Source organism: Aphelocoma coerulescens, unplaced genomic scaffold, assembly GCF_041296385.1.
Source record: "Aphelocoma coerulescens isolate FSJ_1873_10779 unplaced genomic scaffold, UR_Acoe_1.0 HiC_scaffold_150, whole genome shotgun sequence".
In the NCBI taxonomy this organism is placed as follows: Eukaryota; Metazoa; Chordata; class Aves; order Passeriformes; family Corvidae; genus Aphelocoma; species Aphelocoma coerulescens.
In genome coordinates, this window is record NW_027183500.1 from 30,491 (window position 1) to 47,147 (window position 16,657).

The 16,657-nt window shown below is 57.4% G+C and overlaps 1 protein-coding gene across 1 annotated transcript in view; it reads right to left on the minus strand.

The window, feature by feature from the left end:
• Positions 1-2,418: 2,418 nt before the first annotated feature.
• Positions 2,419-16,657, minus strand: part of LOC138100879 (uncharacterized) — a 43,946-nt gene continuing 29,707 nt past the window's right edge. Inside the window, 10 exon segments of the mRNA XM_068998708.1 lie at positions 2,419-2,688; positions 3,141-3,216; positions 4,965-5,132; positions 6,895-6,972; positions 8,265-8,353; positions 12,304-12,345; positions 12,348-12,403; positions 12,405-12,447; positions 12,450-12,546; positions 15,693-15,814. Coding sequence (XP_068854809.1) covers positions 2,435-2,688; positions 3,141-3,216; positions 4,965-5,132; positions 6,895-6,972; positions 8,265-8,353; positions 12,304-12,345; positions 12,348-12,403; positions 12,405-12,447; positions 12,450-12,546; positions 15,693-15,814 — 1,025 coding nt within the window. The 3' untranslated portion in view covers positions 2,419-2,434.

A 16,657-nucleotide genomic window follows, 5' to 3' on the forward strand; every position in this document is an offset into this window, starting at 1 on the left:
CAGTTCGACCCAGTTCATCCCAGTTCAGCCCAGTGCCCCCCAGTGCCCCTCCCAGTCCGGCCCAGTTCGGCCCAGTTCATCCCAGTTCGGCCCAGTGCCCCTCCCAGTTCGGCCCAGTGCCCCCCAGTGCCCCTCCTAGTGCTCCCAGTTCGGCCCAGTCCGGCCCAGTGCTCCCAGTTCGGCCCAGTCCGGCCCAGTCCGGCCCATTGCCCCCTCCCAGTGCTCCCAGTTCGGCCCAGTTCGGCCCAGTTCATCCCAGTTCAGCCCAGTGCCCCCCAGTGCCCCTCCCAGTCCGGCCCAGTTCGGCCCAGTCCGGCCCAGTTCATCCCAGTTCAGCCCAGTGCCCCTCCCAGTTCGGCCCAGTGCCCCCCAGTGCCCCTCCTAGTGCTCCCAGTCCGGCCCAGTCCGGCCCAGTTCAGCCCAGTCCGGCCCAGTTCAGCCCCGTTCGGCCCAGTTCATGCCAGTTCGGCCCAGTTCGACCCAGTTCATCCCAGTTCAGCCCAGTGCCCCCCAGTGCCCCTCCCAGTCCGGCCCAGTTCGGCCCAGTTCAGCCCAGTGCCCCCTCCCAGTGCCCCTCCCAGTTCATCCCAGTTCGGCCCAGTTCGGCCCAGTGCCCCTCCCAGTTCGGCCCAGTCCGGCCCAGTTTGGCCCAGTGCCCCTCCCAGTTCATCCCAGTTCGGCCCTGTTCGGCCCAGTGCCCCTCCCAGTTCGGCCCAGTCTGGCCCAGTTCGGCCCAGTGCCCCTCCCAGTTCGGCCCAGTCCGGCCCAGTTCGGCCCAGTGCCCCTCCCAGTTCGGCCCAGTCTGGCCCAGTTCAGCCCAGTGCCCCCAGTGCCCCTCCCAGTTCGGCCCAGTTCAGCCCAGTTCAGCCCAGTGCCCCCAGTGCCCCTCCCAGTTCGGCCCAGTGCCCCCAGTGCCCCTCCCAGTCCGGCCCAGTTCAGCCCAGTTCGGCCCAGTTTGGCCCAGTGCCCCCTCCCAGTGCTCCCAGTCCGGCCCAGTCCAGCCCAGTTCAGCCCAGTGCCCCCAGTGCCCCTCCCAGTCCGGCCCAATCCGGCCCAGTCCGGCCCAGTTCGGCCCAGTTCATCCCAGTTCGGCCCAGTGCCTCTCCCAGCGCTCCCAGTTCATCCCAGTGCCCCTCCCAGTCCCCTCCCAGTGCCCCCCAATCCCCCTCCCAGTGCTCCCAGTTCAGCCCAGTCCGGCCCAGTGCCCTCCCAGTTCGGCCCAGTTCAGCCCAGTTCATCCCAGTTCGGCCCAGTTCGGCCCAGTGCCTCTCCCAGCGCTCCCAGTGCCCCCCAATCCCCCTCCCAGTGCTCCCAGTTTGGCCCAGTGCCCCTCCCAGTGCTCCCAGTTCATCCTAATCCCCCTCCCAGTGCTCCCAGTTTGGCCCAGTTCGGCCCAGTGCCCCTCCCAGTGCTCCCAGTTCATCCTAATCCCCCTCCCAGTGCTCCCAGTTCGGCCCAGTTCGGCCCAGTGCCGCTCCCAGTTCATCCCAGTGCCCCCCAATCCCCCTCCCAGTGCTCCCAGTTCGGCCCAGTTCATCCCAGTGCCTCCCAGTGCCCCTCCTGGCGCACCCAGTTCAGCCCAGTCTGGCCCAGTTCGGCGCTGTCCCCCCTCCCAGTAGCTCCCAGTTCATCCCAGAGCCCTCCCAGTTCATCCCAGTGTCCCCCAGTCCCCTCCCAGTGCTCCCAGTTCATCCCAGTGCCCTCTCAGTGCTCCCAGTTTGGCCCAGTTTGGCCCAGTTCAGCCCAGTGCCTCCCAATCCCCCTCCCAGTGCTCCCAGTTCATCCCAGTTCCAGCTCAGAGCCCTCCCAGTTCATCCCAGTGCCCCCCAATCCCCCTCCCAGTGCTCCCAGTTCGGCCCAGTGCCCCCCCAACCCCCTCCCAGCCCCCTCCCAGTCCCTCCCAGTCTCATCCCAGTCCCTCCCAGTGCCCTCCCAGTTCCTCCCAGTCCATCCCAGTCCCCTCCAAGTCCATCCCAGTCCCTCCCAGTCCCTCCCAATCCATCCCAGTCCCTCCCAGTTTGTCCCAGTCCCTTCCCAGTCCCTCCCAGTGCCTCCCAATCCCCTCCCAGTCCCTCCCAGTCCCCTCCCAATCCCCTCCCAGTCCCCTCCCAGTCCCTTCCAATGCCCTCCCTGTCCCTCCCAGTCCCTCCCAGTCCCTCCCAGTCCCCTCCCAATCCCCTCCCAGTCCCCTCCCAGTCCCTCCCAGTCCCTTCCAATGCCCTCCCAGTCCCTCCCAGTCCCTCCCAGTGCCCCCCAGTCGCCCCCAGTCCCTCCCAGTCCCCCCCAATCCCCTCCCAGTCCCTCCCAGTCCCTCCCAGTCCCTCCCAGTCCCTCCCAATCCCCTCCCAGTCCCTCCCAATCCCCTCCCAGTCCCTCCCAGTCCCTCCCAGTCCCTCCCAGTTCCATTTTTAACCAAATTCTTTTTTATTTCCCCTCACGCCGGCCCCGCTTTGGCGCCCCCTGGCGGCGCGCCGTTAATGCTGCCCTGGCCCCGCCCCTCGCGTGGGCGGAGCCTCTGAGGAGCGACGGGGCGGGGCCTCCCCAACGCCGCCTCTGATTGGTCCCTGCTCTGCCGGGGGGCGGGGCCTCGCTGGGCGCCCACCAATGGGAGCGGCCCCTGCGGAAGCCCCGCCCCTTGCGCCCCATTGGCTGCGGACCCGGAAGTGGGCGGGGGTTCCGAGGCGCGGCCTGAAAGGGGCGGGGTCAGGGGAGCCAAAATTGGGGAATTTTTTCCATCCCGGAGCCCCAAAATTGGGGAATTTTCACCTCCTGGGGACCCCCCCAAATTCGAGACCACCCAAATTTTCCCCAGGACCCCCCAAAACCCTCCCAGGGACCCTCAAAATTGGGGAATTTTCCCTCTCCAGGAACCCAAATTTGGGAATTTCCACCCCGGGACCCCCCAAAATCCCCCCGGAACCCCCCAAAATTCTCGCCAGGACCCCCAGAATTCCCGCCAGGACCCCCCAAAACCGCCCCAGGAGCCCCAAAATTTGGCAATTTCTCCTCAGGACCCCCCAAAACCCTCCCAGGGACCCTCAAAATTGGGGAATTTCCGCCCCCGGGACCCCAAATTTGGGAATTTCCCACCCCAGGACCCCCCAAAATCCCCCCGGGACCCCCCAAAATCGGGGCCTCACCGTCGGGGGGGTCCCGGGAGGGGCTGGGGGGGTTCTGGGGGGGTCTCGAGGCTTTTCCCCGCAGGATGTCGATCACCTGGGGGGGGAGGGGCGGCCTCAGACAGCCCCGATATCCCCAAAATCCGCCCCCCAAAAAAAAAATCACCCGAACCCCCAAAAACGTCAACGGAAACCCAAAACCTCCCCAAAGTTCTCCAAAATGCCCCAAAAATTCCCTTCCCAAGACCCAGAATCCCCCCAAAGCCTCCCCAAATCCACTCCAAATCCCCCCAAATCCCCAAATCCCCAAAAAATCCCCCAAATCCCCCCCAAAAAACACCAAAATTCCCCCCAAAACCCCCCAAATTCCCCCAAATCTCTCCAAATCCCCCCAAAACCCCCCAAAAACCCCCAAAAACCCCCAAAATTCCCCCAAATCCCCAAAAATCCTCCCCAAAATTCCCCCAAATCCCCCAAAATTCCCCCAAATCCCCTCAAAATCCTCCCAAACCCCCAAATCCCCCCCAAAACCCCCAAAATCCCCCCAAATCCCCCCCAAATCGCCCCAAAATCCCCCCAAACTCACCTGAACCCCCTTAAATTCCCCCCAAATTCACCTGAATTCCTCCCGGACCCCCCCAAATGCCCCAAAATCCCCCCAAATCCCTCCAAATCCCCCCAAAACCCCAAAATTCCCCAAAATTCCCCCAAAATCCCCACAAAACTCACCTGAACCCCCTCCCCGCCACCCCAAATCCCCCAAAATGCCCCCAAAAACCCCCAAAATCCCCTCAAAACTCACCTGGAACTCCTTCTCGCCACCCCAAATCCCCCCCAAAACCCTCAAATTCCCCCAAATTCCCCCAAACCCCCAAAATCTCCCCCAAATCCCCCCCAAACCGCTCCAAATCCCCCCAAATCCCCCCAAATCCCCCCAAATCCCCTCGCCTGCCCCACCTGAGCCCCGCCCTCACCTGGGCGCTCACGGCTGCACCCGCGGGGGGGTCCTTGTGTAGGTTTGGGACCCCAAATCCCCTTTAAATCCCCTTTAAAAGCCCCAAATTCCCCCCAAACCGCTCCAAATCCCCCCAAATCCCCCCAAATCCCCCCCAAATCCCCTCGCCTGCCCCACCTGAGCCCCGCCCTCACCTGGGCGCTCACGGCTGCACCTGCGGGGGGGTCCTTGTGCAGGTTGGGGACCCCAAATAAACCCCAAAATCCCCTCCAAATCCCCTTTAAATGCCCCTTTAAATCCCCCCCAAATCCCCCCAAATCCCCTCGCCTGCCCCACCTGAGCCCCGCCCTCACCTGGGCGCTGGCGGCCACGCCCGCGGGGGGGTCCTTGTGCAGGTTGGGGACCCCAAATCCCCCCTAAATCCCCCCCAAAATCCCCTTTAAATCCCCCAAATCCCCCCCAAACCGCTCCAAATCCCCCCAAATCCCCTCCAAATCCCCCCAAATCCCCTCGCCTGCCCCACCTGAGCCCCGCCCTCACCTGGGCGCTGGCGGCCACGCCCGCGGGGGGGTCCTTGTGCAGGTTTGGGACCCCAAATCCCCTTTAAATCCCCTTTAAAAGCCCCAAATTCCCCCCAAACCGCTCCAAATCCCCCCAAATCCCCCCAAATCCCCCCCAAATCCCCTCGCCTGCCCCACCTGAGCCCCGCCCTCACCTGGGCGCTGGCGGCCACGCCCGCGGGGGGGTCCTTGTGCAGGTTTGGGACCCCAAATCCCCTTTAAATCCCCTTTAAAAGCCCCAAATTCCCCCCAAACCGCTCCAAATCCCCCCAAATCCCCCCAAATCCCCCCCAAATCCCCTCGCCTGCCCCACCTGAGCCCCGCCCTCACCTGGGCGCTGGCGGCCACGCCCGCGGGGGTGTCGTTGTGCAGGTTGCGGACCCCGCAGTCGGCGCCGCAGCGCAGCAGCAGCCGCAGCAGCCCCAGGAGCCCCCGGCCCGCGGCCGCGTGCAGCGCCGTGCACCCCGCGTACGACTGCGCGTTCACGCTGGCCCCGCGCTGCAAACCCCCCCCAAATTCCGGGGTCAGGGGAGCCCCAAAACGCGCCGGGAGCCCCAAAATCCGAGCCGGGACACCCCAAAACCCCCCGGGACCCGCACATGTCCCAAAAAAACCGCCCAGAATCACCCCAAAATCGCCGCCAGAATGGACCCAAAATCACCCCAAAATCACCCCAAAATCGCCTCCAGAATGGACCCAAAATCACCCCAAAATCACCCCAAAATCGCCTCCAGAATCAATCCAAAATCCCCCCAAAATCCCCCCAAAATCGCCTCCAGAATCGACCCAAAATCCCCCCAAAATCACCCCAAAATCGCCTCCAGAATCGACCCAAAATCACCCCAAAATCCCCCCAAATCGCCTCCAAAACCAATCCAAAATCCCCCCAAAATCATCCCAAAATCGCCCCAGAACCCCCCAAAATCTCCCGGATCTCCCGATCCCGCTAAACCCACGCGGGAAACCCCAAATTCCGGGGTCAGGGGAGCCCCAAAACGCGCCGGGAGCCCCAAAATCCGAGCCGGGACACCCCAAAAACCCCCGGGACCCGCACATGTCCCAAAAAAACCCCCAAAATCAACCCAAAATCGTCTCCAGAATCGACCCAAAATCGCCTCCAGAATCGACCCAGAATCACCCCAAAATCGCCTCCAGAATCAACCCCAAATCCCCCCAAAATCCCCCCAAAATCGCCTCCAAAACCAACCCAAAATACCCCCAAAATCACCCCAAAATCGCCCCCAGAATCAACCCAAAATCCCCCCAAAATCACCCCAAAATCGCCCCCAGAATCGACCCAGAATCCCCCAAAATCTCCCGGATCTCCCGATCCCGCTAAACCCGCGCTGGAAACCCCAAAATTCCGGGGTCAGGGGAGCCCCAAAACGCGCCGGGAGCCCCAAAATCCGAGCCGGGACACCCCAAAACCCCCCGGGACCCGCACATGTCCCAAAATCCCCCCAAAATCCCCCCAAAATCGCCTCCAAAACCAACCCAAAATCCCCCCAAAATCAACCCAGAACCCCCCAAAATCTCCCGGATCTCCCGATCCCGCTAAACCCGCGCGGGAAACCCCAAAATTCGGGGTCAGGGGAGCCCCAAAATGCGCCGGGAGCCCCAAAATCCGAGCCGGGACACCCCAAAACCCCCCGGAACCCCAAAAATTCCCCAAATCCACCCAAAACTCTCCAGCTCCCCCCCAAAATTCCCCAAATCTCCCCCAAAATTCGCCAAATTCACCCCAAAATCGCCCTGAAATCCCCCAAATCCTCCCCAAATGCCCCGAAATTCCCCTAATTCCTCCCAAATCCCCGCAGTTTTCCCGCGATTTTCCCCAAACCCCCTCAAATCCCCAAATCTCCCCAAATTCCCCCAAACCTCCCCCAAATCCACCCCAAATCCCCCCGAAATTCCAAAATTCCCCCCTAAATCCCCCAAATTCGCCCCAAATCCCGCCCAATCCCTCCTAAATCCCCCCAAACCCCTCCCAAAAATTAAAAAAATCCCTCGAAATCCCTTAAAATTTCCCAAATCCCCCCCAAAATTCCCCAAATCCCCCCAAAATTCCCCAAAATTCTCCAAATTCCCCCCAAATCCCTCCCTAAACCTCCCCAAAATCTCCCCCAAATCCCTCCCGAACCCCTCCAAATATTTCCAAAATCCCCCGAAATTCCCCAAAATCCCCCATAATCTCCGAAAATCCCCCCAAAATTGCCCAAAATTGCCCAAAATCGCCCAAAATCGCCCCAAATCCGCGCACCTGCAGCAGCAGCTCCGCCATCTCCAGGCTGTTGTTCTCCACCGCGTGCAGCAGCGGCGACCGCCCGCTCTTGATGTCCTGAACCCCAAAATCGGGGTCAGGGACCCCCAAAATCCCCCTCGAGACCCTTCCCAAAATTCCCGGCACCCCCAAAAACCCCCGGGAGCCCCAAAATTCCCCAAAATTCGCCCCAAAATCCCCCGGATCTCCCCCCAAATCCATCCCCGGAGCGACCTCAACGATGACCCGAAAAATCCCCAAAATCGCCCCAAAATCGGGGTCAGGGGACCCCAAAATCGCCCTCGGGACCTTTCCCAAAATTCCAGGACCCCCCCAAAAATTCCCCAAAATCCCCGAAATCGCCCCAAAATCCATCGGGGACTCCCCAAAAATCCCCCAAATTCTCCTCAAGTCCCCTAAACTGCCCCCAACCGCCTCAAATCCCCCCCGAATCCTCCCAAATCCCCCCCAAAAATCCCCAAATGCCCCCCAAAAAATTCCGGGACCCCTCCCAAAATTCCGGGACCCCTCCCAAAATTCCAGCACCCCCCAAAATTTCCCAAAATTCCCCAAAATTCCCCAAATCCCCCCCAAAAATTCCCCTCAAATCCCCTTAAACTCTCCCAAACCGCCTCAAATCCCCCCAAAAAACCCCCAAATTCCCCCCAAAAAATTCCGGGAACCCCTCCCAAAATTCCGGGGACCCCTCCCAGAATTCCAGGACCCCCCAAAATTCAGGGGACCCCCCAAAATTTCCCAAAATTCCCCAAATCCCCCCAAAAAATTCCCCTTAAATCCCCTTAAACTCCCCCAAACCGCCTCAAATCCCCCCGGAAAACCCCCAAATTCCCCCCAAAAAATTCCGGGGACCCCTCCCAAAATTCCAGGCTCCCCCAAAATTCAGGGGATCCCCCAAAATTTCCCAAAATTCCCCGAAATCCCCCCCAAAAATTCCCCAAATCCCCCCCAAAAATTCCCCTCAAATCCCCTTAAACTCCCCCAAACCGCCTCAAATCCCCCCCGAAAACCCCCAAATTCCCCCCCAAAAATTCCGGGGACCCCTCCCAAAAACGTCAGGACCCCTCCCAAAATTCCGGGGACCCCTCCCAAAATTTCAGGCTCCCCCCAAATTTCCCAAAATTCCCCAAACCCCCCCAAAATTCCCCAAATCCCCCCCCAAAAAATTCCCCTTAAATCCCCTTAAACTCCCCCAAACCGCCTCAAATCCCCCCCGAATCCTCCCAAATCCCCCCCCCAAAAAATTCCAGGACCCCTCCCAAAATTCCGGGGACCCCTCCCAAAATTCCGGGGACCCCTCCCAGAATTCCAGGACCCCCCAAAATTCCCCAAATCCCCCCCAAAATTCCCACCACGGCATCCACGTCGGCGCCGTGCTCCAGCAGCACCAGGACGCTCTCCCGGGACCCCGAGCCCACGGCCACGTGCAGGGGGGTCAGCCCTGGGGGGGGAGGGGCGGCGTCAGAGACCCCTCCCCAAATTCCTCACCCCCCCTCCCCAATTCCCCCCAAAATTCCCGCCCAATTTTCCCCAAAATCCCTCGAAATTCCCCCAAAATTCCCTCGAAATTCCCTCATTTTGGAGCCCCCAAATGAGGGGGGGGAAGAGGAATTTGGGGAGGGGTCCCCAGGGGGATCGGGGGGGTGGAGACCCCTCCCCAAATTCCTCACCCTCCCTCCCCAATTCCCCCCAAAATTCCCGCTCAATTTTCCCCAAAATCCCTCGAAATTCCCTCAAAATTCCCTCAAAATTCCCTCATTTTGGAGCCCCCAAATGAGGGAGGGGGAGGGGAATTTGGGGAGGGGCCCCCAGGGGGATCGGGGGGGGTGGAGACCCCTCCCCAAATTCCTGACCCCCCTCCCCAATTCCCCCCAAAATTCCCGCTCAATTTTCCCCAAAATCCCTCGAAATTCCCTTGAAATTCCCCCAAAATTCCCTCGAAATTCCCTCATTTTGGAGCCCCCAAATGAGGGGGGGGAGGGGAATTTGAGGAGGGGTCCCCAGGGGGATCGGGGGGGGTGGAGACCCCTCCCCAAATTCCTGACCCTCCCTCCCCAATTCCCCAATTTTCCCCAAAATCCCTCGAAATTCCCTCAAAATTCCCCCAAAATTCCCTCATTTTGGAGCCCCCAAATGAGGGGGGGGAGGGGAATTTGGGGAGGGGTCCCCAGGGGGATCAGGGGGCGTGGAGAACCCCTCCCCAAATTCCTCACCCTCCCTCCCCAATTCCCCCCAAAATTCCCGCTCAATTTTCCCCAAAATCCCTCGAAATTCCCCCAAAATTCCCTCATTTTGGAGCCCCCAAATGAGGGGGGGGAGGGGAATTTGGGGAGGGGTCCCCAGGGGGATCGGGGGGGGCGGGGACCCCTCCCCAAATTCCCGACGCCCCCCCCCCACCAGCGAGCCCCTCCTCAATTTGGGGGGGTCCGGACCCCAAAATTCCCGCCCAGTTTCCCAAAATTCCCCCATTTTTAGGAGGCCCCTCCCCAAATTTCGGAAGTTTTGCCCCAATTTCGAGGCTTTTCCCCCCAAATTCCAGGACTTGTTTTTCCCAAATTTCAGGACTTTTTTCCCATTTTTTCCCCCAATTTCCGGGACTTTCCCCCCAATTTTCCCTAAAATCTCAAAACATTTTTCCCAATTTTCGGGAGTTTTCCCCCAATTTTTTCCCCAATTTTTGCCACTTTTTTCCCTAAATTTCAGGGCTTTTCTGCCCAATTTTTCCCCAAATTTCGAGGCTTTTCCCCCCAATTTTCGTTATTTTTTTCTCATTTTTTTCTCCAATTTTTGGGACTTTTCCCCCCAATTTCCCTAAAATTTCAAAACATTTTTCCCCAATTTCAGGGAGTTTTTCCTCCAATTTTCGCCACTTTGTTCCCTAAATTTCAGGATTTTTCTGCTCAATTTTCCCCCAAATTTCGGGACTTTTCCCCCAAATTTCGAGGCTTTTCCCCCCAATTTTCGTGATTTTTTTCTGATTTTTTTACCCCAATTTCCGGGACTTTCCCCCCCAATTTTCCCTAAAATTTTGAAACTTTTTTCTCCAATTTTTGGGAATTTTCCCCCCAATTTTTCCCCCAATTTTCGCCACTTTGTTTCCTAAATTTCAGGACTTTTCTGCCCAATTTTCCCCCCAATTTTCGGCACTTTGTCCCCCAAATTTCGAGGCTTTTCTCCCCATTTTCCCCCCAATTTTCGGCCCCTTTTTCCCTCATTTTTCCCCCAATTTTCGTCCCCTTTTCCCCCCATTTTTGGGCCCTTTTTTCCCCCATTTCCCCCCAATTTTCGGGCCTTTTTCCCCCAAATTTCGGCCCCTTTTTCCCCCATTTCCCCCCAATTTGGCCCCTTTTTCCCCCATTTCCCCCCAATTTTCAGCCCCTTTTTCCCCCATTTTCGGCCCCTTTTTTCCCCATTCCCCCCCAATTTTCGGGCTCTTTTTCCCCCATTTCCCCCAATTTTCGGCCCCATTTTCCCCCCAATTTTCGGGCCCTTTTTTCCTCACTTTTCCCCCAATTTTCAGCACATTTTTCCTTCTTTTCCCCCCAAATTTCGCCACTTTCCGCCCCAATTTTCGGGCTCTTTTTCCCCCATTTCCCCCCAATTTTCGGCCCCTTTTCCCCCCATTTTTGGCCCTTTTTTCCTCAATTTCCCCCCAATTTTCGGGCCCTTTTTCCCCCATTTTCTCCCCAATTTTCAGGCCCCTTTTTTCCCTATTTTCCCCCCAATTTTCGGCCCCTTTTTCCCCCATTTCCCCCCAATTTTCGTCCCCTTTTCCCCCCATTTTTGGGCCCTTTTTTCCCCCATTTCCCCCCCTTATACTCCTCATTTTCCCCCAATTTTCGGCCCTTTTCCCCCCCATTTTTGGGCCCTTTTTCCCCCATTTCCCCCCAATTTTCAGCCCCTTTTTCCCCCATTTTCGGCCCCTTTTTCCCCCATTTCCCCCCAATTTTCGGGCCTTTTTCCCCAATTTTCGGCCCCTTTTCCCCCAATTTTCGGCCCCTTTTTCCCTCATTTTCCCCCCAATTTTCGGGCCCTTTTCCCCCATTTTTGGGCCCCTTTTTCCTCATCTTCCCCCCCATTTTCAGGCCCTTTTTTCCCCATTTTCCCCCCAATTTCGGGCCCTTTTCCCCCATTTTCTCCCCAATTTTCGGCCCCTTTTTTCCCCATTTTCCCCCCAATTTTCAACCCCTTTTCCCCCCATTTTTGGGCCCCTTTTTCCTCATTTCCCCCCCAATTTTCGGGCCCTTTCTCCCCCATTTTCTCCCCAATTTTCGGCCCCTTTTTCCCCCCATTTCCCCCCATTTTCAGCCCCTTTTTCCCCAATTTTCGGGCCCTTTTTTCCCCATTTTCCCCCCAATTTTCGGCCCCTTTCCCCAATTTCCGGGCCCTTTTTTCCTCATTTTCCCCCAATTTTCAGCCCCTTTTCTCCCCATTTTTGGGCCCTTTTTTCCTCATTTTCCCCCCAATTTTCGGGCCTTTCTCCCCCAATTTTCGGCCCCTTTTTCCCCCATTTCCCCCCAATTTTCAGCCCCTTTTTCCCCCATTTTCCCCCCAATTTTCGGGCCCTTTTTCCCTTATTTTCCCCCCAATTTTCGGCCCCTTTTTCCCCATTTTCCCCCCAATTTTCGGGCCCTTTTTTTCCTCATTTTCCCCCAATTTTCAGCACATTTTTCCTTCTTTTCCCCCCAAATTTCGCCACTTTCCGCCCCAATTTTCGGGCCCTTTTTCCCCCATTTTCCCCCAACTTTCGGGCCCTTTTTGCCCCATTTTCCCCCCAATTTTCGGCCCCTTTTTCCCCAATTTTCGGCCCCTTTTTCCCCCATTTCCCCCCAATTTTCGGCCCTTTTCCCCCCCATTTTTGCGCCCTTTTTTCCTCATTTTTCCCCCAATTTTCGGGCTCTTTTTCCCCCATTTCCCCCCAATTTTCGGGCCCTTTTCCCCCCCATTTTTGCGCCCTTTTTTCCTCATTTTCCCCCCAATTTTCGGGCCCTTTTTTCCCCATTTTCCCCCCAATTTTCGCCCCCTTTTCCCCCCATTTTCCCCCCAATTTTCGCCCCCTTTTCCCCCCATTTTCCCCCCAATTTTCGGCCCCTTTTTCCCCCATTTCCCCCCAATTTTCGGCCCCTTTTTCCCTTATTTTCCCCCCAATTTCCGGCCCCTTTTTCCTCATTTTCCCCCCAATTTTCGGCCCCTTTTTCCCCCATTTCCCCCCAATTTCGGCCCCTTTTCCCCCATTTCCCCCCAATTTTCGGCCCCTTTTTCCCCCATTTCCCCCCAATTTTCGGGCCCTTTTTCCCCCATTTTCCCCCTAATTTTCGCCCCCCTTTTTCCCCATCCGCCCCCCCTTTCCAAGCCCCCTCCCCGTTTATTTTGGGGGGGGGTCTCACCCACCCTCGTAGTCCCGCGCCTGCAGGTCCGGGGGGGCCCGGGGGTCCTGAGGAGCTCGCGCAGGACTCGGGGGCGCGGTCCCGCCGTGGCCCCCGCCCCCGGCCCCGCCCCCCGGCAGGTGAGAGCCGCAGGCCAGGTGAGCGCAGTGCGGCCCAGCCGGTCCGGGGCCATCGGCGACGCCCCGTGGGCCACCAGGAGCCGAACCAGGGCCACCTGGCCCGTGATGACCGCCAGGTGCAGCGGGGTCTGAGGGGACAGGTGGGGGACAGGTGAGGGCCACCTGGGGCCACCTGGGGCCACCTGGGGCCACCTGGGCCACCCCGTGGGCCACCAGGAGCGCACCAGGGCCACCTGGCCCGTGATGACCGCCAGGTGCCGCGGGGTCTGAGGGGCCACCTGGGGCCACCTGGGGCCACCTGGGGCCACCTGGGGCAGGTGAGGGTGGGGGCGTGGCCAAGGTGTGGGAAAGGGGCGGGGCTAAACGACCCCTCCCCCCCAATGTCCCCAAACCCCCCCAATTTGCCCCAAAGTCCCCTCAATGTCCCCGATGTCCCCAACCCCCATTTTTCCCCATTTTTCCCCATTTTTCCCATTTTTCCCCATTTTTTCCATTTTCCCCATTTCTCCCCATTTTTCCCCATTTTCCCCATTTTCCCCCATTTTTCCCATTTTTCCCCATTTTCCCCCATTTCTCCCCATTTTCCTCCATTTTTCCCCATTTTCCCCCCATTTTTCCCCATTTTCCCCATTTCTCCCCATTTCTCCCCATTTTCCCCCCATTTTCCCCCATTTTTCCCATTTCTCCCCATTTTTCCCCATTTCCCCCCCATTTTTCCCCATTTTTCCCCAGTGTCCCCAACCTCCCCGATGTCCTCTCAATGTCCCCAAATTCCCCAATTTTCCCCCATTTTTTCCCACCCCCCCGATGTCCCCAATCCCATTTTACCCCATTTTTCCCATTTTCCACCGTTTCCCCCGTTTTTCCCCCATTTCCCCGTTTTTGCCCAATTTCCCCCATTTTCACCCCAATTCCCCCATTTTCCCCAATCCCCCCAATGTCCCCAATTCAATTTTCCCCAATTTCCCCCATTTTTCCCAATTTCCCCCATTTTTGCCCGATTTCCCCCATTTTCCCCCATTTTTGCCCGATTTCCCCCGGTTTTGCCCCATTTTTGTCCCAATTTCCCGATTCCCCCGTTTTCCCCCATTTTTGCCCCCGTTTTCCCCCATTTTTCCCCCGTTTTTCCCCTATTTCCCCCGTTTTTGATCCCTTTTTGCCCCAATTTCCCCCGTTTTTCCCCATCCCCCCATTTTTGCCGATTTTCCCCCGTTTTCGCCCCATTTCCCCTGTTTTTCCCCGTTTTCCCCCCATTTTTTTCCCCATTTTTTCCCCCATTCCCCCATTTTTCCTGGTTTTTCCCCCATTTTTGCCTGTTTTCCCCCATTTTCGCCCCATTTTTGCCCAATTCCCCCCATTTTCCCCCCATTTTTGCCCGATTTTGCCCCATTTTCCCCCATTTTTGCCCGTTTTTCCCCCGTTTTGCCCGATTTCACCCCCCTTTTATTGCCTGTTTTCCCGTTTTCGCCCCATTTTTGCCCGATTTCCCCCGATTTTGCCCCAATTTCCCCCGTTTCCCCCCCGTTTTTGCCCGATTTCCCCCAATTTCGCCCCAATTTCCCCCAATTTCCCCCCCATTTTTGCCCGATTTCGCCCCAATTTCCCCCAATTTCCCCCCCATTTTTGCCCGATTTCTCCCCAATTTCCCCCGTTCCCCCGTTTCCCCCCCGTTTTTTGCCCGATTTCGCCCCAATTTCCCCCCAATTTCCCCCGGTTTTGCCCCGTTTTTGCCCGATTTCCCCCAATTTCCCCCGTTTCCCCCCCCGTTTTTTGCCCGATTTCCGCTGATTTCACCCCAATTTCCCCCAGTTTTTTCCCCATTTTCCCGGTTTTTCCCCCAATTTCCCCCAATTCCGCCCCCGTTTTTGCCCGATTTCCCCCAATTTCCCCCATTTTTGCCCGATTTCCCCCGATTTCGCCCCAATTTCCCCCAATTTCCCCCAATTTCGCCCCCCGTTTTTGCCCGATTTCTCCCCAATTTCCCCCAATTTCCCCCGTTTCCCCCATTTTTTCCCCATTTCCCCGATTTCGCCCCAATTTCCCCCAGTTTTCCCCGTTTCCCCCCCGTTTTTTTCCCGTTTTTGCCCGATTTCGCCCCAATTTCCCCCGGTTTTGCCCCTTTTTTGCCCGATTTCCGCCGATTTCTCCCATTTTCCCCCGTTTCCCCCCCGTTTTCTCCCCATTTTCCCCGTTTTTCCCCCAATTTCCCCCGTTTCCCCCCCGTTTTTGCCCGATTTCCCCCGATTTCGCCCGATTTCCCCCGTTCCCCCCCCGTTTTTGCCCGATTTCCGCCGATTTCTCCCCAATTTCTCCCATTTCCTCCCTTTTTTGCCCGATTTCCCCCATCCCCCCCCCGTTTTTGCCCGATTTCCGCTGATTTCACCCCAATTTCCCCCGGTTTTTTCCCCATTTTCCCGGTTTTTCCCCCAATTTCCCCCAATTTTGCCCCCCGTTTTTGCCCGATTTCCCCCAATTTCCCCCATTTTTGCCCGATTTCCCCCGATTTCGCCCCAATTTCCCCCGTTTCCCCCCAATTTCCCCCGGTTTTCCCCCGTTTCCCCCCCCCGTTTTGACCGATTTCCGCGGATTTCGCCCCAATTTCCCCCGATTTCCCCCGTTTCCCCCCCCGTTTTTGCCCGATTTCCCCCATTTCCCCCCCGTTTTTGCCCGATTTCCGCTGATTTCACCCCAATTTCCCCCGGTTTTTTTCCCCATTTTCCCTGTTTTTCCCCCAATTTTGCCCCCGTTTTTGCCCGATTTCTCCCCAATTTCCCCCAATTTCCCCCGTTTTCGCCCCATTTTTGCCCGATTTCCCCCGATTTCTCCCCGATTTCCCCCGTTTCCCCCCCGTTTTTGCCCGATTTCCCCCGTTTTCGCCCCGTTTTTGCCCGATTTCCGCTGATTTCACCCCAATTTCCCCCGGTTTTTTCCCCATTTTCCCTGTTTTTCCCCCAATTTTGCCCCCGTTTTTGCCCGATTTCCCCGATTTCGCCCCAATTTCCCCCGTTTTCGCCCCATTTTTGCCCGATTTCTCCCCAATTTCCCCCGATTTCCCCCGTTTTCGCCCCGTTTTTGCCCGATTTCCCCCGATTTCGCCCCAATTTCCCCCGTTTTCGCCCCGTTTTTGCCCGATTTCTCCCCAATTTCCCCCGATTTCCCCCGTTTCCCCCCCGTTTTTGCCCGATTTCCCCGTTTCCCCCCCGTTTTTGCCCGATTTCCCCCGTTTCCGCCCCGTTTTTGCCCGATTTCCGCCGATTTCGCCCCAATTCCGCACCTGCCGCAGGTGGTTGTACACGTCCAGCTCGCGCCCCCCCCGCAGGAACAGCGCCACCAAGCGGCGGGCGACCGGCAGCGCGCCCTGGGCCACCGCGATGTGCAGCGGCCTGCGCGGCGTTTTGGGGAGAATTGGGGCGAAATCGGGAAAAAAGGGGGGAAAAGGGGGGAAAATGGATTGGGGGAACCGGGGGGGTGGGGGAAATTGGGGGGAAATGGGGGGAAAATGGGGGAAATTGGGAAGAAAATGGGGAAAATTGGGGAAAATGGGGGAAATTGGGAAAAATGGGGAAAAATGGGGGAAATTGGGGAAAAAAATGGGGAAATTGGGGGAAATGGGGGAAAATGGGGAAAAAATGGGGAAATTGGGGAAAATGGGGAAAATTGGGGAAAATGGGGAATTGGGGAAAATGGGGAAAAATGGGGAAAATGGGGAAATTGGGGGAAATGGGGAAATTGGGGAAATTGGGGGAAAATGGGGGAAAATGGGGGAAATGGGGAAAAAATGGGAAAAAATGGGGGAAATCGGGGAAATTGGGGAAAAATGGGATTGTGGACATTGGGGGGTGGGAAAATGGGGGGAAAATGGGGGGAAAATGGGGGAAATTGGGAAAAAATGGGGAAAATGGGGAAAAAATGGGATCGGGGGCATCAGGGGGATTGGGGAAAAACGGGGGAAATCGGGAAAAAATGGGGGGAAAATGGGGAAAAATGGGATTGGGGGAATTGGGGGGGTGGGGAAAATGAGGGGAAAATGGGGGAAATTGGGAAAAAATGGGGAAAAATGGGATTGGGGACATAGGGGGTGGGGGAAATTGGGGAAAAATGAAGGAAATTGGGGGAAAAATGGGAAAAATGGGGGAAATTGGGGAAAATGGGATTGGGGACATTGAGGGAATTGGGAAAAATGGGGGAGATTGGGAAAAAATGGGGAAATTGGAAAAAAAAGTGGGAAATTGGGGAAAT